The 25,713-nt window shown below is 35.1% G+C and overlaps 1 protein-coding gene across 1 annotated transcript in view; it reads left to right on the top strand.

The window, feature by feature from the left end:
- Positions 1 to 18,503, top strand: part of LOC143246081 (neural cell adhesion molecule 1-like) — a 182,746-nt gene extending 164,243 nt beyond the window's left edge. The window contains exons 12-13 of the mRNA XM_076492297.1: positions 2,954 to 3,087; positions 18,258 to 18,503. Of these exons, the coding sequence (XP_076348412.1) occupies positions 2,954 to 3,087; positions 18,258 to 18,377 (254 nt within the window). The 3' untranslated portion in view covers positions 18,378 to 18,503. The remainder of the gene's footprint in view (positions 1 to 2,953; positions 3,088 to 18,257) is intronic.
- The last annotated feature ends 7,210 nt before the right edge of the window (positions 18,504 to 25,713 follow it).

The following is a 25,713-nucleotide window of genomic DNA, read 5'->3' as shown; positions in this document are numbered from 1 at the left end:
ATACGAGGTCATTAGCGCTTTTAGCTAAGCATTTAACTTATCTCCATCGTAACTTTGTTCAGCTGGAATAATTACTTCAATTGTTCCTTCAGTGACTCAGTTACCTTCCTGAAATGACTTGTTCAGAAGTTCAAGTTGTTTCAGCCCCACATTTAGGGCACATATTTAAAATAACCCTTTCTTAAGCTTGTTTGTTGGGCTTAGAAAATGGATAATAAATAAACTTAGTATTCCGAAAACTGTTCAACCTTGAACTCTAAGTTCAAGGAAGAACCACTTCATTCTACAATATTCCTCATCGGCAACCCTAAACACAAGTTAATCAATGATAATGAGTCCTAGTGAATAAAAAACACGTTCGTACCAACAGTGTGTCTGATACACTTTACTAAGATATAAGTCCAGATGATCTCTGTTTAAATAACTTGTGTACAGGATTACTAATGAGGAGTGGAATTCTCTTAAACTAATGTAACCTAATAATGATATATAATATACATGAAGTTATTCATGACCTGATAATCCTCGACAAAATTATCCTCTGTTCTTGAAATTTCAAAACCTTGAACTGAATATACAAGACATTTGAGATTTTCTTATTAGTTTAGTGCGGTATAGTACACAGTTGAAATTAGCGGGATAATAAGCTATAAACGCAGGGTTTTACTGACAGACACTTACCTTCATGTGGTCATCTACCTCATATGATACTTTGCTTTCACGAGTTTTACTGAACGGAAGCTATGGAAGTCGCTTGTGTCAGTTTTTATAAAGGACATTTTCATGCTTTCTCACTGTATTAACGTCCGGATTACTTTAGTCATTTATATTTATCTGGGTACACACAATTCTGAATTACATTCACGACTAACTGCGAAGCTTTTGTAAATGTTATATATAAGACACTGTGCGTTTTCAGTTCATTGCTGTTTGTTTTGCATTTCGCCTAAACCAACACGAGGGCTATCTGCGCTATCCGTCCCTAATTTAGCAGCGTAAGACTATAGGAAAGGCAGCTAGTCATCACCACCCACCGCCAACGCTTAAGCTATTCTTTTAACAACGAATAGTAGGACTTGTCCTAACATTAAAACACCTTGATCTTGCGACCCTCAGATTACGACTCGAGCGTTCTAACCACCTCATCACGCTGGTCCAGATTCATTGCTTTCAGAATCGGCCATCTGTGCTCGGCCTGCCTGTCACGGGTATCGAGACCAGAAACTAAGCGCCTCCAGTTGCATACCCGCTGCTGAGCCACTATGAAGCATCGATTTTATAAATTTGATTAAATGGAAAACTATCGATAAGTTAAGCTTTAAGTCACTAAACAAATCGGAACTATACCGCTCTTAAGGCTTGTACCGTATAAAAATAATTACAAGACTGGTCTGTGTTTTTATTTAGCTCATTCCGGTCCATAACTACGCATCATTAGCTCGAAGCCCGGCATGGCCAAGCGTGTTAAAGCTTTCGACTCGTAATCCGAGGGTCGCGGGTTGGAATCGCAGTCGCACCAAACATGCTTGCCCTATCAGCCGTGGGGGCGTTATAATGTGACGGTCAATTTCACTATTCGTTGGTAAAAGAGTAGCCTAAGAGTTAGCGGTGGGTGGTGATGACTAGCTGCTTTCCTTCTAGTCTTACACTGCTAAATTAGGGACGGCTAGCACAGATAGCTCTCGAGTAGCTTTGTGCAAAATTCAAAAACAAACAAAAGCAGTATTTTTTATCTTCTTAATTATTTACGCAACCCCTAACAACTTCCCGGGACACACCAGTATGTCGTGATACACAGTTTGGAATCCACTGCTCCAAATCAGTGGAATGTATTGGAAGTGAAGCACGAGTCCATACTTGAGGAACGACAATACGCTCGAACAATGTGAAAGCTGTAAGTGCCTTACAATAGAAATAGACTTGACGACAATATAGCGTCTTAATTATTTGAATAATTCTATTGACATCAGTTGTTTATTACGCCTGACAACTAAAGTAAAATAACACTGACATCGTACACGTGTTGAAACAATGCAGATGTTTTGTTAACGAGGTCACTGTTGTGACAAATTAATATGTCACTTCAGGATATAATGCATTTACCATATGAGAAATAACGGCCATACCTTTACGTATACCTCGTTATTAAATTATTTAATCTAGCTAATCCATACCATGGACATTGTGTTTGTCCACTACAAAAGCCTTAAGCATAAATATTCATTCATATAATTAGTATATTATTCCTAACAATTAAGTTCTGACGACAATCTTTATTCTTTTACATGGAAGAGAAACCTGACTGTTGATTCAGTTTTTCTATTCAATATTTAGTATAGACGTTTTGCTAGTATTCGTGTTCAGAATGTTAAAAGGTCCTAGAAACACTTCGCAGTGAATGAAGTTAAGGAAATCGGATCCCTGGAATCAAAGATCAAAATTTATGACCAAAATATAATCATTGTTCTTATTTATAATATAGATATGTCGAATAATTATAAAGTGAATATATTGGGGTTTAAATGAGCAGAGACACACATTGTAAGTATTAACCTACCTGACAGGTCCTACAAAGATAGATTGAGGAACTAGGTTTCATTCTTCGACGTCCTTGATTTATATAAATCTTGTAACAACTGCTACATTCTAAAAGTTAGTGCGCTTTGAGTCCCGAACGCACCTAATTGTCGTTTCTCAAAGTCACTGAAATCGCACAGTTTGCCCATATTGCTTGTCGTTTAACAACATGTGTTTAACTAATACAGCTCACGTGCCACTACGGTTTAGTCCATTTAACATCTGAGGAACAATAAAGATGTTTTTAATCAGATGATTTTTGTTATGCTCCTGTATTTCTTAATACCATTCTAGTAGCTTTATAGATCGTATGAATATGTTTTTCAATATCTTTTACGCCGTTAATAACAAACCAGTATGATTCTTTGTTTCGCAGGAAGCGAAACGTCAGCGGATGGTGAGAAGAAAAACAATGAAGAAAGCTTGTTCCTTGGAAGACATTCCACAGCAAAAACAAACACATGTAGTATTCCTAATGAAACTGTCGAGAATTATACATATTTAAACACAGTGAGTATCTCTTACCATTAAGTTATTACGTCTAATTAACGTTAATCATACACATTAGCTTTTACCAGTATTAAAGGTGAATTTTCAACAAATTTAATAATTGCCTTAGAAACTGTACTTTGGCTAGGTATAATTCCTGTGTGGTTGCCATACTTTTAAACACTTTAGTTTTTGAGTAAAACATGAAACAAAATATGCGGATCCTCGAACTCAAGTTCCTCTCGGTCGTTCGGCTGTTTTACAACTATGACGTAATAGTTGCCAAACACGCTTCGTTGCGCATCCCCGTCGCGCCAAACATGCTCGCCCTTTCAGCCGTGAGGGCGTTATAATGTGACGGTCAATCCCACTATTCCTTGGTAAAAGTGTAGCCCAAAAGTTGAAAGTGGGTGGTGATGACTAGCTGCCTTCCCTCTAGTCTTACACTGGTAATTAGGGACGGCTAGCGCAGATAGCATTCGAGTAGTTTTGTGCGAAATTCAAAATAAAACTGAACACAATATTCCAAATGAAACCTCACCAGTGACATGTTTACGGTGGGTGGTGATGACTAGCTGCCTTCACTCTAGTCTTACACTGGTAAATTAGGGACGGCTAGCGCAGATAGCCTTCGAGTAGCTTTGCGCGAAATTCAAAAAACATACAAACACATGTTGGGATGGTTGAGATTACATTAGCTAATTAATATTAATAAAACAATTAGTTGTTTAGCATGTCGTACGAGTATACACGCTAGTGTCTTGAATATTCATGTCCTACAAATAAATATCAAACACACATCATATATAAGTCAAGCTCCGTTCCTTTAAGACACGAGTGCGTAACATCAAAATTACCAAATCTCCCCGTTTGGTTTGATAAGATTAGTCAAAGATTTGACGGCGGATGGCGTTGACCACCTTTCTTCCCTCTCGTCTATCACTTCAAAGTTAGGGTTAACTAGCAAACATAGATCTCGAGTTGCTTTGTTCTAAATTCAATAAACAAACGAATAGTCATTCCCCTGATATTTGTTAAATATTTTAACATTCAATAAAAATGAACAAAGATATTTAGATTTACCTATATTTCGCTAAATAAAACTTGGTTAAAGTATTAGAGAAAGCAAACGTAGATAATTTCTCATCTACTGTACAGAGACAAGCTTAGTGTGAGCCACTTTGAACATTTAACAGTCTCATGGTAACACAAGTTGTTAGTTAATAGAATGCTGCTAAAATACATATTCTCTGGCTGATTACTGGCACGATTAAAGAAACTTCTCATTGTAACCAGTGTAAGGAAAGAAGTGAGAACAACATATATTCAATATTGGTTTCAATTTTTTTCTTGTTGAGCACGTAGTTATTTTGATCAGCATTTAATACTAATCAATAATTAATCAATAATAGCTAATGTTTAAGATAAAGTGTGTACTTTACAAACGCTAAAACAGTACAAAGTTTTCAAAAACTGTCCATCTGTTTCTTACCTCTAAAGTAATTTATACAAGTTGTGACCCAAGCCATAGTGAAGCCTAATGGGTAAAGGGCCGTTCTATGGGGCCAGGTTTCCAAATTTCGCGTCCCTGTTACCATTGAAAAACAAAATCGAAGTCCGCGTTTAGAGACAGTTGGCGCGTTATAAATGTGACTGTCGGATTTCATTATTCGTTTAAAGCAGGGGTTCCCAACCAGTGGGTAGCGACCCCCCCCAGGGGGTCGCGAAGCCTTGGCAGGGGAGTCGCGTAGCCTTGTTAGAAGTAGCTTGGGATAACATTAATTTTATTTCATCAATTACATTTTCATGCTCTTACTTTTTTTTTTGTTGTTTCGGTGCAAAGCAAAACGTGTGCTACGTTAGTTCATTGTCATTAGGTGATATTATGGGTGTATGTATGCGTGCCTGTGAGTGAATGTGCCTGTGTGAATGTGTATGTGTCTGCAACTGTATGTATGTGTGTACTAGCGAGTATGTGAGTGCACGCGCATGTACGTATGCTTGTGTGTCTCTTTAGCTGTGATTAAGTGTGTGTGTGCTCGCTGTCGACACGTGAGTCACATGTCCGTTGCTGATTGGTGGATGACGCGACTGGCCACGCTCCCTTCCCTCCCAATACTTACCCCATCACTACTCTACCTGCACCCCAACAAGTAGTCAGTGTAAGATCTACAGTTGCCAAACCGTTCATTATTCAACATTTTTATTTTATTTTAACAAGGAGATAAGTAAGTAGTAGAGGTGAGTTGTGTCCATGGCTAAACGGCGCAGATACTCAGAATGCTACCTCAACATTGGCTTCACCACTGTGCTCGCCAACGACGGCATCGAGAAACCACAGTGTGTTTTGTGCCATGCTGTCCTGAGTGCAGAGTGAATGAAACCATCAAAACTCAAACGTCATCTCGAGATGAAACATCCAGAACACGCAAAGAAGGGTTTGGATTTTTTCAAACGGCATGAACGGTGTCTTAAAAGTCAAAGAATCGATAGAAGTGGGTCGTTTCAGCAGCAGAGTGCAGCCGTAGTGGAAGCTTCATATGAGATTGCATTCGAAATTGCGAAAAAAAAAAAAGCCTCACACGATTGGAGAAACACTTTTTAAACCCTGCATGATGAAAGCAGTAAATCTTATTCTTGGAGAAGCCAGTGCAAAGAAGATGCAGCAAGTATCCCTGTCAAATAATACTATACAGAAAATGTCTATGGATGTGAAGGAACAAGTTTTGACTGAAATCAAGGGTTCCCCTTTGTTCTCCTTTCAGCTCGACAAGTCAACAGATGTAAGTTCATGTTCTCAGTTACTTGTCTTTGTGAGATACATTAATTCAGGTGACATCAAAGACGAATTCTTATTCTGCAGTGCACTTGAAACCACAACAAAAGCTGATGGTGTCATGGAAAAAGTTTCAACTTTTTTTCAAGACGAAGATCTTCAATGGGAAAACGTGTGTGGGGTTTGTACGGATGGGGCACCGGCTATGCTGGGATCGAAATCAGGATTCCAGTCGAGAGTGAAGAAGCTATCACCTCAAGCAAAGGGCATCCACTGCATGATTCACCTATATGCTCTCGCCAGTAAGACTCTCCCTGCCTCTCTGCAGGAAGTGCTTGAATCTGTAATCAAAATTGTAAATTATGTGAAGACTCAAGCACTCAACACTCGCCTATTCAAAGAACTATGCAAAGACATGAATGCTGACCACGAAGTCTTTCTCTTCTACACAGCAGTACGTTGGTTGTCGAAAGGAAACGTTATTATTCGTGGCTTTGAAATGAAAGATGAAATAAAGCTATTCTTGAAGACTCAAGAAAGGAAAGATCTTGTAGCTCACTTCGAAGATGAAGCATGGAATAAAAGGGTTGCGTACCTAGCCGACATTTTTGACCAGCTGAACAAGCTCAACTTGAAGCTTCAAGGAAGGGAAACACATGTTCTCCTTTTTCAAGATAGTCTTCGGGCCTTTGTTTCCAAACTGCAGAACTGGCGTCGGAAAACCAATCTTGGAAACATCGCTATGTTTGAAAAACTTTGTGGAGTGACGGATGAGTCTCAGATCCAACTGGATCAGTTCCTCAAGGATGAGATTACCAAACATCTTCAGTCTCTAGAAAAGGAAGTCGAGCGTTACTTCCCTGAGCTATCACAGGAACAGGAGGCCCTGGTAAGGAACCCATTTTGTACTGAACTTGATGTATCCAGCATCCCAGATGATATCCAAGATGAATTTCTGGATCTAAGGAATGACTCTTCAGCTCGTGATCTCTTCAATGTGAAATCCGTGACTCAGTTCTGGTGCGCTATGTATCAGTCATACTCCAAAGTCAGCATGATAGCTTTATGTGTCCTTGTTCCATTTGCTTCTACCTACTTGTGTGAGGCAGGATTTTCCACTCTTGTCAATATAAAAACAAAGAATAGGAACAGATTGGATGTTGGAGATGACATGAGACTGGGTCTAACAAACGCTCGGCCACGAATTTCAAAGCTTGCTGCTAAAATGCAACATCAGGCATCTCACTAGCTGGGTTGGATAGCTCTTCAAACCTATGTTCATATTATTTTAAGAAATATATGTTATTTTTGTAAATTCAGGTTGGACCAATGTGATTTAATTTGCTAATAAATAATTACAGAATTTTTAAATATTTTAGATGTTTTTTTTCCCCTCTCCTTCACAGAAAATAAAAGAAAAATTAAGCTGCTGATAGTAAGCCCTAAGTAGGGGGTCACATGGGTTTCACACTTTTAGGTAAGGGGTCGGGAGTGCCAAAAGGTTGGGAACCCCTGGTTTAAAGCAACCCAAGAGCTGATGGTGTTGACTAGCTACCTTCTCTCTGTTCTATCACTTCAGGACTATAGGATGGCTAACACAGATTGCCCTTGAGTTATTTATTGCGAAATTTAAAAAAAAATGCCTCCAATAATAACAGTTTTTTAGTTTCCCTTCCATCTTTTCATCTTACATCTCTTAGTACATGACGAAATTACATCTTACATCTCTTAGTAACATGACGAAATTACATCTGACATCTCTTAGTAACATGACGAAATTACATCTGACATCTCTTAGTAACATGACGAAATTACATCTCACATCTCTTAGTAACATGACGAAATTACATCTCACATCTCTTAGTAACATGACGAAATTAATCTCACATCTCTTAGTAACATGACGAAATTACATATCACATCTCTTAGTAACATGACAAAATTACATATCACATCTCTTAGTAACATAACGAAATTACATCTCACATCTCTTAGTAACATGACGAAATTACATCTGACATCTCTTAGTAACATGACGAAATTACATCTCACATCTCTTAGTAACATGACGAAATTACATCTGACATCTCTTAGTAACATGACGAAATTACATATCACATCTCTTAGTAACATGACGAAATTACATCTTGCATCTCTTAGTAACATGACGAAATTACATCTTACATCTCTTAGTAACATGACGAAAAATGAAAAGTAAAGCTACATGAAGTATTAATTACGACACTTTAATATTTTTTATTTTATTTATTTGAACTTATTTAATATTATTCTTCATTCCAAGCAAGAAAAACACAGATTTTTTATCAGAATTTTCGTGTTTTCTCGAACCGTTAAACAAAAGTTCATTACCAAGAATATAGAGAGCTTACAAAGAAAAAATAAAACTCATGATGTCAAACTATAAGCTAGTTTAAAAGAAATGATAAAAATACAATTTGTAACATTGTTAAAATCAGGATGGTTAAGATATTGTTACAAAACTGTTGACTATGTGTTTACTTATACTTAATTAAGGTGAAGACTTAATACACTTGTTGTCTAAGTTACAGTTGAAATTTTATGTAAAAAAACAAGTACAATTGATGAGAATATAGTGATAAAGGTCCAGTCATCACGATTTATTCACTAAAGTAGCCTTTAACGTTTAAACATTTTTAAATGACTGTTCCCTTATGTATATATATATACATGACAAAAACATAAAAATTCTAAAAGCAGATAAAGTCAAAATGAACACGAATGAATACATCCAAAAAATGAAGAACTTCCTATCAGACACGAACAAATTTAAACCAATACACACAAATCCAAGAAAGACACACGAGATGCAACTAAACAAATTACTACTAAAAATGAAAAAAAGCCAACACAATTTCACAAACACTTTATTCCTACCTACGTAAAACCGACTCACGTACACCGCAAATATACGGCATCCCCAAACCTCATAAACCAGATTGTCCATTACGACCAATAATGTCAACATATGAATCGTTTAATTACAATCTTGGTAAATACATAGCATGGGCATTCTCCAAATATGTAACATCAGCCAGCTCATTCATCAAAGACTCTTTTAATTTCAAGTCTAATCTAAATCAACTTAATCATAAAGCCTTAATGGCCAGTTTCGATGTTATATCCCTCTTTACAGAAGTTCCAACCACTGAAGCCTGCAAGATAACCTTAGAACTCTATATCCGAGACCCTAACCCAACTATAGGCATTCCCAGTAACCAGTTAGCAACCCTCATACAATTCACCACGATAAAGACAAACTTCATGTTCAACAACCAAAACTATATACAAACAAATGGCCTAAGCATGGGCAACCCAGTATCACCAGTTCTAGACAATATTTTTATGACACAAGTTGAAACACAAGCAATTAACACAGCATTACATCCACCACTATACTGGTACAGATATGTAGATGACACGGTTGCGGGATTCAGATCTACAGAACAAACACTTAATTTTTCAATCACATTAACTCTATACATCCCAACATTAACTTCACATGTGAACAGGAAGAAAGCAATCAAATGTCATTTGTTAACCTCAAAATTACAAGAACCAACACACAATTTAAAACCGAAATCCACCGAAAAATCACCCATACTGGATTATACATTCCTTGGGACTCAGCACATGAAACAAAACAAAAATTCAACATACTAAGAAACCAAATAAACACAGCCATAAAACTATGCTCACCAGATAAAATTAACGATGAATTAGACAAAATAAAACAATACTTCATCAACATCAATAAGTTTCCTCCACAAACCGTAGAAAACATTATACGCACACACCTAGACAGAAAGCAAAATCAGCCAACTAAAGTAAATATATCTTACGAATCAAAAAACCACGAAACCATATACTGCTGTATACCATATATTCCCGACATCAGCAGACAAATAACGAACATTTGACAAAAACTAGTAACAAAATATGACAGTTCAGTTAATACCAAATTTATTCAAAAACCAAACACAAAACTGAGGTCTATACTATGTAAAAACTACACTGACAAACACCACACCAACATTATTTATAAAATACAATGTGATAACTGCAACGACTTCTATATTGGAGAAACAAGTAGAAAAATGGAAACCAGATTCAAAGAACATAAAAGGTCACCTTCACACGTTTTCGAACACTGCAACTCAAGTAAACAAAATATAACCATAGAAAACACTCAAATACTAAATAAAGAAACAAACATAAACAAACGCAAAATTAAAGAAGCCTTACTTATACAACAACTTAAACCCAAAATAAACCAATATAACGGGACGCCTTTATACCAATATTAAATATAATAAAATAAAATTATATATTCAAACCTCTAACACCGCCCTCTACATTCCGACATTCAATTGCACAACCCCTTCCATACATGTGGTCAGCTTCCGGTCAGTTACCTCTTTCTTTCTTTGTGAACTTGACGATTGTTCGCTCCTCTACGTAAAATATTTTCTCAACCCAAACGAGTCATTTTTGCATATATAAACAGCCAATCTGTTCGTAAGTTTATTAATTGAGTTGTTTATATTATTTAATAACATAAAGTTTCTGCTGAAAATAAAAACACAATGGGAAATGTTTTTCCTTATTTTAATAATATAATTATTAATATTATTAATATTATTTTTATTATTAATATTATTAATATTATTTTTATTATTAATATTATTTTATTATTAATATTATTAATATTATTTTATTATTAATATTATTAATATTATTTTATTATTAATATTATTTGATTATTAATATTATTTTTTATTAATATTATTTTATTATTAATATTATTTTATTATTAATATTATTTTATTATTAATATTATTAATATTATTTTATTATTAATATTATTTTATTATTAATATTATTAATATTATTTTATTATTAATATTATTAATATTATTTTATTATTAATATTATTAATATTATTTTATTATTAATATTATTTTATTATTTTTATTTCGTTAAGATTCAGAGTTATTTGTATATTTTATTTGAAGTTAAATATTACTTTAAAAAAAATTGTTTTAATTATTTATGTTATATTACTTCTAAATTACCTGTTACTATATAGATTGTAAAAATTGTTCCTAGATTCATTGTTACTACAAATACAAAGTAAATTATCTATTTCTGAAGGATTAAGTTCTTTTCTTTAAAAAAATCATGTATTTCATATTTCATGTTACAAAATAATGTTACTTGATTACATTTTAATTTATATTTTATTACATCAAATACTAAATATTCGATATAACTATTATTAAGATTGTTTGTTTTGAATTTCGCGCAAAGCTACTCGAGGGCTATCTGCTCTAGCCATCCCTAATTTAGCAGTGGAAGACTAGAGAGAAGGCAGCTAGCTATCACCACCCACAGCCAACTCTTGGGCTACTCTTTTACCAACGAATAGTGGGATTGATCGTAACAATCTAACGCTCCCACGGCTGAAAGGGCGACTATGTTTGGTGCGACTGGGATTCGAACCCGCGACCCTCGGATTACCTGGCCATGCCGGGCTGTTATTAAGATCAAAATTTAACACATACTTTGGAAAACATCTAATTTTCTTATTTTTTAAATTTACTTTTCTTTTTCCTTTTACCCCTAGTGCTAATAATTACAAATATGAATTGTAGTGTTCATACAAATATTTTTACTTGATGGTTCATATATTTTTATATTGAAAATCCTGATTTAATTTGTAGGGTTAAAGGATGTTTTCTTTTAAAATCTAATATTCCTCTCTCTCTGTTAATAATTTTGTTTTAACTATTGGTTATCTAAAATGGTTATTATAACATTATTAAACGAGTGTTTATTAAAATGGTGTATTTCTATTTCAAGAGAAAAACCCTTTTAACTTTGTAAGTTATTCTTAATGTATAAAGGATTAGAATTTAGGCTTAGCTTACATATATAAGACTACATACAGCAGAAGTTAAAAGATAAATAACATTATCCATTTCACAAACTACTATATCTTGTCGTACGTTTTGAGTATCCATGGCAGCGGACAAATTAAACATCTATAACTGTTACAAGTAAACGTTTTTGAATATAAGTGACCAGTTCGAAACCAGATAAACAGCTAGCCAGACTGACAAGTAAGTATACAACAAAAAAGAAATCATAATTAAATAAAGAAAAAAAAAGCTGATAAAGTCAGTACCTTTAAAAATATGACGTTAAAGTAAATATCTAGATAAATAGCTTTATAATTATCAATAACCAAAAGCTCTTATGACTCTAGATTACTAACCAGAATCAGAAATAAATGCATTAAATTACTTTAAACTATTTATTATTTGATAGTGTTCTAACAATAATTGTAAATATCTATATGTAAATACGTTATATAGTGATGATCTAACATTAAATGTAAATATCTATATGTACATACGTTTAATAGTGATGATGTAAGATTAAAAGTAAATATCTATATGTACATACGTTATATAGTAAGGGTCCCGCACTTTATAAAGCTGGCGTATTTTCTTGTACAACTTAAAAGCACGAACCATATCTGCTTTTATATTTCATAGACATTATGATAAAATTTGGTATATAACTTAATGGAAAATACGAAAAAAATATTCTATTCAGTATATTCGATACGTTTCGTTCAAAACCTTATCAAAATATCCATAAAAGTACCCTTTGACCTAAGTAGGAATCCAGCGGGCCCGGCATGGCCAGGTGGATTAAGGCGTTCGACTCGTAACCAGCAAATAACGATAAAACTGATTTGGGTTTCAAATTCAGTATATAAAAATGCCCAGGGAAAATATTATTCTCGGCATTTTTAGGGTGTGATAATTTCTGGGGTATTAATGTAAGTTTATGTGAGTATGATAAATATTGTACTATATTTGCGACAGTAGTTCAGCACTAAAATTGTATTACTAAGTTAGGAAAGATGATTATCCTTTGGTGTTGTACTGTTAGTACAAACCGCATGAAATAACCGCACTTATATTTGATATTCACTCGAACGGTGTGGTTTAAAACGGAACAAGCTTGTGTAGAAGTCGGTTTGGAAAAATTAGTTATATTTGCATTAAAATTATTTTTCTCATACAGTGAAACGTAACTTCCTTTTTACTTCAATAATTAAACCTATTTAATGAGTTATGTTTATATACTTGTTATTAATCACGAAGCTACGCAACAGACATCCGTAAAGTCTGCATGACGTAGACAACAATATGTAACATAAACGTAACGCAGTTGCAGGTTAAAATGCGAAACGCATTTTTTTATTATTTTTGTGACAAGGGGTTAGAACAACACAAATTCGACACTAACGCTAGTCTATGGCCGGTTCCGTTCATTGTTTAACGTATGTACAACCATTTAGTGCAGTTGTATCAGATTGTGAACCAGGCATTTCTCAATAACGGCATTTTTCAATTTTCGATGGTTATTTCAAATGTTAAAACTACGGTTCTTTGTGTTATTCTGTGTTGTATGTGCAGTTAAAATGTAGTGTATTTATATACAGTCAACTTTAGCTGTAAAGTGACGTTTAATATGTTTTAGCAGTGGTACTTTGTGTTATTCAATACAATATTTGTATTTGAAATGTCGTATATTTCTCTATATTTAACTTCCGATAATATAAAACGCACTTTCTTAACTGCTACTACGTTTAAGAAACGCATTTTTTTTACATTCAGTTTTGTTTTCAATTATTTGGATGTTTCAAGTTTTATCAGAGCAGGAATGTTAAATGTACAGTTATAGAAAGCAAACCAATTATAGGTTGGAAGCTTTTGATATAAGTATAGGTTTTTTATCTTGTATTACAATACCAAATTCAAGTTGTAAGTGTTGGGTAAAAACTGTCATTAAAAAAAAAATTATTTCTGCTGCCGTTGTGCGTTTCTAGCTCGTAACTTAATAGGAAATCGTTCGTTACCGTAATGGTAGAATTTCATGTTTTTCTGCTTCAACAAGCAATTTTATAACTAATATTGATACCGTAACTGAAAGAAGTACAATGTAACCATTGTAATAAAAGATAAAAAGCTTTTAAATTATTATTTTACGATATAATTCATATGTCAATGTTTCTTTACTTTTTGTCTCATTTTTACATCACTCATATAATTTGAAACTTTCTTTAGTAACAATTCGCATTGATAGTGGCGTATTTAAGGTTGTGAGAGCCCAGGGGCTAATAATTTTTGTAAGCTCTACACGGACTAAGAGAAATAACTCCTTGTACATAATAATTATAATAAAAGCCAAGCAAAAGAGACCAAAAAACTGAACTTACGCTTACAAATTTACAATACAAAATACGTGATACACATATGTATCACGAAAATATAAATTTGACTCAAGTCCGTAAACCGCACTTATTTATATATAATTTTAGTACTCGTCATAAAAGACACTAGGCCTTCTAACCAGTTTGAAATATTCATACCACAAAACGCAGGTATGGAAGAACCTAAATATAATAACCAACTGTAAAATATGCTATGGGTCCGGCATGGCCAAGCGTGTTAAGGCGTGAGACTCGAAATCCGAGGGTCGCGGGTTCGAATCCCGGTCGCACCAAACATGCTCGCTCTTTCAGCTGTGGGGGCGTTATAACTATTCGTTGCTAAAAGAGTAGCCCAAGAGTTGGCGGGTGCTGGTGATGACTAGCTGCCTTCCCTCTAGTCTTACACTGCTAAATTAGGGACGACTAGAGCAGATAACCTTCGTGTAGTTTTGCGCGAAATTCAAAACAAACAAACAGAAAATATGCTACATGTTTCGACAGAACATTGGTCTGAAAATACTTGAAGAAACGTGTGTGAGCAGCATTGTTAGTATTAATATTAGAAGAAGTACTTGGTCACTGTGTAACCAGCATTGTTAGCATTAATATTAGAAGAAGTACTTGGTCACTGTGTAACCAGCATTGTTAGCATTAATATTAGAAGAAGTACTTGGTCACTGTGTAAGCAGCATTGTTAGTATTAATATTAGAAGAAATACTTGGTCACTGTGTAAGCAGCATTGTTAGTATTAATATCAGAAGAAGTACTGGGTCACTGTGTAACCAGCATTGTTAGTATTAATATTAGAAGAAGTACTTGGTCACTGTGTAACCAGCATTGTTAGCATTAATATTAGAAGAAATACTTGGTCACTGTGTAAGCAGCATTGTTAGTATTAATATTAGAAGAAATACTTGGTCACTGTGTAAGCAGCATTGTTAGTATTAATATCAGAAGAAGTACTGGGTCACTGTGTAACCAGCGTTGTTAGTATAAATATTAGAAGAAGTACTTGGTCACTGTGTAACCAGCATTGTTAGTATTAATATTAGAAGAAGTACTTGATCGCTGTGTAAGCAGCGTTGTTAGTATTAATATTAGAAAAAGTAGTTGGTCACTGTGTAAGCAGCGTTGTTAGTATTAATATTAGAAGAAGTACTTGGTCACTGTGTAAGCAGCGTTGTTAGTATTAATATTAGAAGAAGTACTTGGTCACTGTGTAACCAGCATTGTTAGCATTAATATTAGAAGAAGTACTTGGTCACTGTGTAAGCAGCATTGTTAGTATTAATATTAGAAGAAGTACTTGGTCACTGTGTAAGCAGCATTGTTAGTATTAATATTAGAAGACATACTTGGTCACTGTGTAACCAGCATTGTTAGTATTAATATTAGAAGAAGTACTTGGTCACTGTGTAACCAGCGTTGTTAGTATTAATATTAGAAGAAGTACTTGGTCACTGTGTAAGCAGCGTTGTTAGTATTAATATTAGAAGAAGTAGTTGGTCACTGTGTAAGCAGCGTTGTTAGTATTAATATTAGAAGAAGTACTTGGTCACTGTTTAAGATGGCCCGGCATGGCCAAGCGCGTGAGGCGTGCGACTCGTAATCCGAGGGTCGCGGGTTCGCGCCCGCGTCGCGCTAAACATGCTCGCCCTCCCAGCCGTGGGGGCGTATAATGTGACGGTCAATCCCACTTTTCGTTGGTAAAAGAGTAGCCCAAGAGTTGGCGGTGGGTGGTGATGACTAGCTGCCTTCCCTCTAGTCTTACACTGCTAAATTAGGGACGGCTAGCACAGATAGCCCTCGAGTAGCTTTGTGCGAAATTCCAACCAAACAAACAAACACTGTTTAAGCAGCGTTGTTAGTATTAATATTAGAAGAAGTACTTAGTCACTGTGTAACCAGCATTGTTAGTATTAATATTAGAAGAAGTACTTGGTCACTGTGTAAGCAGCGTTGTTAGTATTAATATTAGAAGAAGTACTTGGTCACTGTGTAAGCAGCATTGTTAGTATTAATATCAGAAGAAGTACTTGGTCACTTTGTAAGCAGCATTGTTAGTATTAATATAAGAAGAAGTACTTGGTCACTGTGTAAGCAGCATTGTTAGTATTAATATCAGAAGAAGTACTTGGTCACTGTGTAAGCAGCATTGTTAGTATTAATATTAGAAGAAGTACTTGGTCACTTAATGTCTGGACTAAAAGTTTATTAGTGATAACTGCGTCTAACCGGTTTCCTTCAAGCGCAAAATCTTCGTAGGTTTATTTGTTTGTATTAAATTTTGAACAGCACTACTTTCAAGTGATAGACTAGATGGGATTTAGCTTGTCAACACCACCAACTTCAATTTGTGGGATGCTCTTTACTAACGTATAGTGCGATTGATCATCATATTATAATACCAAATGGTTGAAAGTGCAGGAATGTTCGATTAAAACTTTTGATTCCGCGGTCCACAGCTTGCATAGATAGCAGTAGAACCAGGTCAAATCATAGTAGACCTTTGAACTTAACCTGTAGAAGTTGACAAACCAAATAATGTATAATGCACGTAATTCTGATATAAAATGTTCAAAAAATTATGTACAAGTTTTACTGATAGAGAAAATCACCATAGAAACACACACCAAATAAACGAATACTAAAAGATGCAACAAAGAATGGAATAGAAAAGAAATCGTTGGTTTTATTCCACTTACTTTTGAAATATTGTGTCGAAAGAAAATATATTAAAAACAGACAACCCGTAAAATTTGGTCAACATAAAGTTTCGGAAGTTACGTCACACTTATTAGATATATTCGTTAAAAATACGAATTGATAGAATACTTTAAAAAATATTAACTACAGCTAGGGAGAGAAAAGATAAGTGTAAGCTCCAGGCTATAATTCTTAAATATTATATTGTTATTCTATAGAAAAGTTCAAATTAAGTACCACAGCATTCGCAATAAATAATTCTTAAATATTATATTGTTATTCTATAGAAAAGTTCAAATTAAGTACCACAGCATTCGCAATAAAGAATTCAGCTATGAATGAAACAAATCTGAGGCTGAGAGAAAGTTCGGTGAATGGGAAGATTTATCGATTAAGCTTCAAACTTTATTACAATTTTTCGAAAAGAGAGAATAATAATTATAGCTAAAAAAAAAAGAACTTTAAGTGCTGTTGTAGAATTCTTAGAAGTGCTTCTGGTAGAAATAATTACATTAATGATTTATTTTTAACGAAATGAACAAGAAAGCAACTTGAAAGTTCCTTTTATTTCACTTGCTTTGTAAAAGTCCCCCACTGGTACAGCGGTAAGTTTACGGATTTACAACGCTAAAATCAGGGGTTCGATTCCTCTCAGTGGATTAAAGCAGATAGCCCAATGTTGCTTTCCTATAAGAAAAACACACACTCATGCTTTATGAAAGAATACAAGACTTAAGTATGTATACTGTATGATTTGATCGCTGTGAATCTAAACCTTTTAGACCCGGTATGACCAGATGGTTAGGGAGCTCGACTCCTAATCAGAAAGTCGCGAGTTCGAATCCCTGTCGCATCAAACACGCTCGCCTTTTTAGCCGTGGGGGTAACGGTCAATCCCACTATTCATTTGTAAAAAGAGTAGCCCAAGAGTTGGCGGTGGGTGGTGATTAGTAGCTGTCTTCCCTATAGTTTTACACTCCTAAATTAGGGACGGCTAACTCAGAGAGTCCCCGTGTATCTTCGCGCGAATTTCCTGAAAACAAACAACTTCAACAATCGCTGAAAAATTATTTCGTTTTTACTCCTCAACTGGGTCGAAACTGATATAATCTTTAAATTTGTTTCAGAGCATTGAAGACATTAATTAATAACATTCCTGATTTAATCTTTAACAGTTACGGACTGATGTTTCACCATAAAATTCACTGGCATATGAAAGTCGCGATTGAACTACATGAGCAACTGCTTCCTTGTATATTTAGAAATATTAATTTTGACAGAGAAGATAGAATTTCTTACAACAGGAATAAAAAACGTTATATTTTTTTCTCATCACTTTCTACAATTATCTTTTCTTTTCCTGTATCATGTTTTTCGAGGGTTGCACCTCTTCAGCCGGAAGCCCTCTAACAGCTTCATCAACGACGAATGAAGACCAGTGCCACGTCAATAGTTCTGCACCTTCAAAAACGTTACGAAAGATCGTTTATCAGAAATGAACTTCATTTGTGTATAAAGGAGGAACATGAACCGTTTAAAATCATAAATCTTTGTTCATTAAGTCAGTTATCAATTAATCTTTCAAATTCCGTGTATTTTCATTGTAGTCTAGGGAGATTTTCTGAATAAATTAGCTAGTGGTATGTAGATACTGTCAACTTTCCAATCCTAGCTTTATACGAAAAGTGAGTTTTTATTTTATTTATGTCTTCAGTAGCAACTTTTATCACACTAATATTTAGCTGCAAAAAATCACGTTGGTGTAGATTGATGTGCTTGATACATATTAGTCTCTTTGTTGAATCATAAGCATATATAACACCTTAACACACTATAACGGTTTCTTCTTTAATCAAACTATACAGTGGTAAGTTCTACAACTAAGAACCTGACATGAACACCAGCTGGTCATCTTCTCTCTCTGACCTCCAGCTCTACGTGAAGAAATCAAAATGCTCTCTTACCACTTTGAATTCGGATTCCACGTAATTTCTAATAAGTTACCATAAAGGTGGTCAACCAGATATTAAACTTTGGTCTTGGTAAAGTAGTCAATTAGTGCATGTCCACCTTGCCAAAATATAAGGAAAGTTGTACATTTGTTTCAGTAGTTGAAAAAAATTGAATCATTCTAGGTTTTCAGAGTTATTTAAAATTTATTTTGTAAAAAGTTTTATTTTTGAGAAGAAAACTTTACTGTTCTTTCACAAATTCTAATCATTATATGCTTTCAAAAATACCATGTTATCAAACAAAATCGATTCCGAATGAGAGAAACAGTTGTATTATCAATTTTAAGAACGTTATAAATTACAATGTTTCATATTTATGTTACGGAATTTTAAAATTTTTATTGTCATTCAAAGAAGAATTTTGATTCTCTATTTTAAACTTTGCCATTTCAACAATAATTAATAGCTTACAACAGATAGCCCATTGTGCTTAGCTGTCAATAAACCAACCGATCAACAAACAATATTACTAAGCGAATATCAAATAAGCTGTCCGCACTGAAATTCTTCTGAACTTCGTGGTTCTATATTCATAAAACTGGACTCGAAACAATTACGAGGGTCCGGCATGGCCTAGTGTGCTAAGGCGTTCGACTAGTAATTCGAGGGTCGCGGCTTCGAATCCCGGTCGCACCAAACATGCTCGCCCTTTCAGCCGTGGGGGCGTTATAATGTGACGGTCAATCCCACTATTCGTTGGTAAAAAAGTAGCCCAAGAGTCGGCGGTGGGTGGTGATGACTAGCTGCCTTCCCTCTAGTCTTACACTGTTAAATTAGGGACGGCTAGCGCAGATAGCCCTCGAGTAGCTTTGCGCGAAATTCAAAAAACAAACAAACTATAGAATCACCAAAAGTATAAAGGTACACAGAAGCCTGTGTTTCTTCGTTATAAATAACTAACCATCTATGCCTGTCATTTAACAATAAAATATATACTGACTGGAAGTCAGTGTCCAACATGGCATACATGATTTCAACATTAGGGAACGTCAATAAGCACCACAAATCTAAACATTTACAAGAAAAACGTTTTCTCTCTAACATCAACACTGTATCTCTAAACACTAATATAACATTTAAACTGTAAAATGGGGTAACTACGTGATGACCAAGGCACTGATTGAGCCCCAGATTTTAGTATTACGAGTCCTAAAACTAATCTCTAAGCTATCGGTGGGCATTTTGAAAACGAATAAAATATGGGAAAAGTGAATAATATAAAAAAATGGAGTGTGACTTCAACAGAAAAAATGTTCTTAACTGAACTGTACACTTCAGGAGTAATATAATTCATTAGGATGTAGATATCTTGATAAAATCAAGAGACGTAGAGAAACACTTAGAACTATTTCCTTTCTAGAAGAGGAAATATGATTGATAATCTATTGGATTTGGCGTATAACTACTTGTTCTCTCTAGGACTAGATTTTGAGGTAATAGGTTGGTTGAAAGGCAGCCAGTCAACACCATACACCGTTATATCGTGGGTTATTCTAATCAAAAAGTGCAAGTGATTGTCAGATTGTGTCTTTCCTACAACTGAGAGAAGAGGCTTCGATACCCTCAGAGTGCGAGTCGAGCACCATAAATATCAGGTTATACCAGTCCGAGATTTTATTTGTTTATTTCTTGTTAAACAATTACACTTATGTAAATCATTATAGAAAGCATTCATTTTAGTAGTTTGTTAGGCCAGTCGTGGTACGTGGTGTCGTAACGAACAGGAAATCCATGGCTAGTGTCCAGCTATTAGCCATGGACAAGTGCTAGAAATAACAGTTAACTTGTATTACTTCATTAGAACAGTCCAAGAGATGACGATAGGTGTTATTGAGAAGTTAGTTACCTATCATTCGTGATGACGAGAAACCTACTCCAAGTAAAAACATATTCGCAAAACAGCTGGTGTGGGTATTAACACTTTAATCAAAATAAAGTACAGAACCTTCTCAGGTCATCTTCAAAGATAATTAATCTGAAGAATACATAGTTACCTATCAGCGCTTGGGTACCTTTGCGTGATCATCTGGAACAAATTTACAAATACCAGATGATTAGATTTTGCTTGCCCCACGTGCAGGCTACACCCTATCTTCAAATGTTTTTATCTTCTTTTCTTTACGTGCGTCGCTTTGGGCTTTGAGACCTCTTTATCTGAAAAGTAATATATATATATATAATAGGGATATAAACTCACATTTTGAACACTGTCCAACAAATATACCAATAAATCTCTAACGTTTTTTTCTTACTGCTCTACTAAAAGTCAAGCATATTTTGAAACGTTTTTATGTTGCGAAAGAAATCTCTATACCCTCGACATCAATTTCAATATGACTAAAATATTCCAAATTGAAAACATGTTTCCTCAATAAAGTTAAAATTGTACTTATTTTTGTCACATGATAATAACTGACACCTTGCCTTTAATAATTTCACCGAAAGGAGACATAAAACCATCTAAAGAGGATCACCTGCTTAACCACTCTCACAACTTTACAGTAAGGTGTTTTCTGTCAGTCAGTATGTGATAAAATGATGTTAGAAAAAAAGACACTTTCCGTTGCAATTTGTACAGTCCAGGCCCGACATGGCCAGGTGGGTTAAGGCGTTCGACTCGTAATTTAAATATCGCGGGTTCGAATCCCCTTCGCACCAACACGCTCGCCCTATCAGCCGTGGGGCGTTATAACGTGACGGTCAATCCCACTATTCGTTGTTAAAAGGATAGCCCAAGAGTTGGCGGTGGGTGGTGATGACTAGCTGCCTTCCCTCTAGTCTTACGCTGCAAAACTAGGGACGGCTAGCGCAGATAGCTCTCGTGTAGCTTTGCGCGAAATTGAAAAACAAAAGTTGTGTTGTTCTGACATCAACGAAAGATACGTATGCCATGAATCATGTCATGCCCTGTAGGTTACAACACGGCATGACATATGACCTTCAAAAGCAAGAAATAAAAACACTTATTATTTTTCATTTTGATTTTATTTACTCTTGAAGCAGAACACTTTCAGAGGCCATGCTCAAGTACATCTAATATTACTTTGCGATAAAAACATCTGACTATAAATTATGTATAAATACATTCACCACATAAGTTGTCAAACTTGTTTTATGGTATAATAATTTCATGTTGACATTGATAATGAGAAGATAATTCAGAAAATGTCATAATTAGTAGCAAATTATTAAATTTAGATCTTCGTGTCAGATCAATAAAATATTATTGGTTTAAGTTTGTTTGGTTTTTGAATTTTGCGCAAAGCTACACGAGGGCTATCTGCGCTAGCCGTCCCTAGTTTTGCAGTGTAAGATTAGAGAAAAGGTGGCTAGTCATCACCACCCACCACCAATTCTTGGGCTACTCTTCCAACGAATAGTGGGATTGACCGTAACATTATAACGCCCCCACGGCTGAAAGGGCGAGCATGTTTGGTGTGACCGGGATTTGAACCCGCAACCCTCGGATTACGAGCCGAACGCCTCAACACACTTGTCCATATCGGGCCTCTCTGCGACCGATTGTGTGATATTTCATTTGTTGGTAGTTAGGTTCACATGAAAGTAAACTTTTTTTAAATGAATCTAAAACAAATACATTTCTTCCATACCACAGTGGTTTAGTCGTAAGCTACTAATATTTAAAACAGTGTTTTGATACTTGAGATGAAAATAGCGCAAATGGGCTATTGTGCAGCTTACCAACAACGAACAAAAATACATATTGTTTTTTCTTATACGTATTCAAAATTTTGAGCTCAACTTTTGATTAAATAACACTATTATTGGTTTTCTCAGCGTATTTCTACCCAAATAATTAAATTAAAGCTAATAAAACAATGATATTATTTGAGTTTTACTGGTTCCTAAGAAGTGCTGAAAATCCAAACTCAAGGACAAACATAGACTGTCGGAAACAGGTGTGTTCAGATGCACCCTACGTGTCAAAATATCGAACAAATGGCTTTCGATAAACTTTCATTCACGAGTGAGTTTGTATTTTCTAGTTTGGAAGTAGTCGCTTTTCTTTATATTACCCTTGTTGAAAATGCATGGTAGCTGTTTGAATTGTAGATGAAACTGTTTGAATGGGATATTCTACGTGAATGGAATGTGTCTTTAGTTAGTTTCCGGTAGAACGACTGACAAGCAGAATACACGAAGATACTTCGTCCTTGTTCGAGACAGTAGATTCTCCTCAGGTACCAGCAAAATCAATGGGCTCTAAAGACCGAGGACTCGAATGGATATAAAGCAGTTTGTAAGTTTTATCAAGGAGCTGTATGATGATATTGCGTGTGTGTTTGTGTGCGTTTTCTTTTAGCAAAGCCACATCGGGCTATCTGTTGAGCCCACCTAGGAGAATCGAACCCCTGATTTGAGCGTTGTAAATCCGTAGACTTACCGCTGTTCTAGCGTGAGTCATGATGCTATTGCATAAAAAGAACAGCTGATGAATGGGTTATTAATACACTGAAGAACAGTTGATTGGTTTTGTTGTTAACCTGTAATTGTGGGTCTGTGTTTCTAACTATAGAGGAAAGAGTCAACCAACATGAATCCTGGTGGGCTGTCCATTCCAACCCCATATATTTCTTCATGAAGGATTTCGACAGTTTTCTCAAAGTTGTCTTGCTAAGTCATTAATTCGAATATTAAGGAAATGTTTAAAGAACCAGTCATTTCGCACATAGAGATATCGGTATAAAGATATGAAAAGTGGCTTAAAGTTTATGTTAAGAAGATAATTTCACAAACAAATTGAGAAAAGAGTCACGAATATAACTGGTAGTTCAAGAGGAAATGTGACCAGAAATGTTAATAAGTTGTGGCGTCTTGACCAAAAAGGAGAAAATACTGTCAAAGAGACGTGTTTGTCTGATTTGTGAATAACTGGGAAGTCTTATGACGTATAATATATGTAAAGTGGTGGAGAATGTCTGTTTTCTTACAGCAAAGCCACATCGGGCTATCTGCTCAGCCCACCGAGGGGAATCGAACGCCTGATTTTAGCGTTGTAAATCCGAAGACATACCGCTGTACTAGCGGGGGTTAAAGTGGTGGATCTGACTTACTTGAAACGTACAATTTGAAATCTTCTGTAACTTTTATCTGTGAAAATGAAGTTTTTTACTTCAAGTCTGTTTTTGTTTTGTTACTCTTGTGTTGTTTTTTTTACGTTAAAGTAAACCATAATTTCACTAAGCTCTCTTCTTTTGTTGTTTGTTTTATTTTTTTGAATTTTTTTGAATCCCGGTCGCACCAGACATGCTCGTTCTTTCAACCTTGGGGGCGTTATAATGTTACGATCAATCCCACTATTCGTTGGTAAAAGAGTAACCCAAGAGTTGGCGGTGGGTGGTGATAACTAGCTGCCTTCCCCTAGCCTTACACTGCTAAATTAGGGACGGCTAGCGCAGATAGCTCTCGAGAAGCTTTGCGCGAAATTGAAAACAAATAACAATGGTCCTACTTGTTTGGACCTGCGCTTAACGTTTACATGGTTTCATTATATCAAAAAATTTGGCTCTTCGTGGTATGTCTTCAGAATCCCAACGCTAAAAACTGGGTTTCGATGTCCGTGGTGGGCAGCGCACAGATAGCCCATTATGTAGCTTAGTGCTTAATTTTAAACAAGCTAAGACTATCAATAGCATGGCTACATATTTTGGTGCTTTCAATAATGTATACTGTTGATCTTCGTTGGGTGTTTGATTTTTGTTATTCGGGTGGACAGCATAGTTCTAGATGTAGCTGGTTTATCTTACATAAGACATTTTGTAAGTTATTAAAAATTAATAAGATATATCTTATCTAGATAATGCTCCCACGGCTGAAAGGGCGAGCATGTTTGGTGTGATAGGGATTCGAAATCGCGACCCTCGGATTACGTCTCGAGTGCCTTAACCACCTGGCCATGGTGGGGCCTCATGATGATGAGAAGCTTTATATATACTTCGTGGTCTATCATCTGGAAAATTGTGGAGTTGTTTCCACCGAACCATGTAGAATTATTACAAAAATTTAACTTATATATATTTTTTAAATTTTACAAATAAATTACTGTGCAGGTAAAAACTTTAATGTCTAGTTTGATTAATTTTTTTTTTACACAAAAACAGTCTGGTTTTAGGAATTAAAGTTATATTGTTATAGTAGAGATCAAGTTTAGGATCTTCGTAACATTCGAAACATCTACAAAAGTATACAGAGCAAAGCAATTTCATTTAGAAAATCAATATTCAATTATTGGATGACCACTCAAAAGAGAAGTTGTACAATTACATTATGATCCTCAACAACTGGTGATTCAAGACGAATAAGGATACGTTTATCTAAAGAAGTGTTTGTAAAGATATAAAATAGTTCTTTCAAACCCCGAGCTTATTTCCTTCCTCCTCACTCTCTCTTTATAATTACATCAGGGTTCAGCCGCTTTATACGTCAACTAACTGTATTTGTCTACTGATTGCATTTGTCCTTATCATAAAGCGTCAGATGAGGCGCCTTATAATTCCAGATGCCAGCCACAAATAGTAACTGATTGGATAAGTGGAAATATAGTCAAGTTTCATTTGATTATGTATGTGTTCATTAAAAAAATTCATCATAGAAAAAAGGCATAATAGAACTTTACATTTTATGTCATTTTTAATGGCTAGTCCTAGAGATAGTATCTACATATTTACATTTATTAAAACATGTATTTCCAACATCGGGTCGGAAACAAATTATATTAAAAACACGGTAATTCCAAAAAATTCAAAGATAATAAAACCCAAAAGATAGAAAAAGTCATTAACAAAGATTATGGGAAAAACTA

Source organism: Tachypleus tridentatus, chromosome 3, assembly GCF_004210375.1.
Source record: "Tachypleus tridentatus isolate NWPU-2018 chromosome 3, ASM421037v1, whole genome shotgun sequence".
NCBI classification, from domain to species: domain Eukaryota; kingdom Metazoa; phylum Arthropoda; class Merostomata; order Xiphosura; family Limulidae; genus Tachypleus; species Tachypleus tridentatus.
The sequence above is the reverse complement of the archived record's forward strand: the minus strand, read 5'-3'. Positions and strand labels throughout refer to the sequence as shown.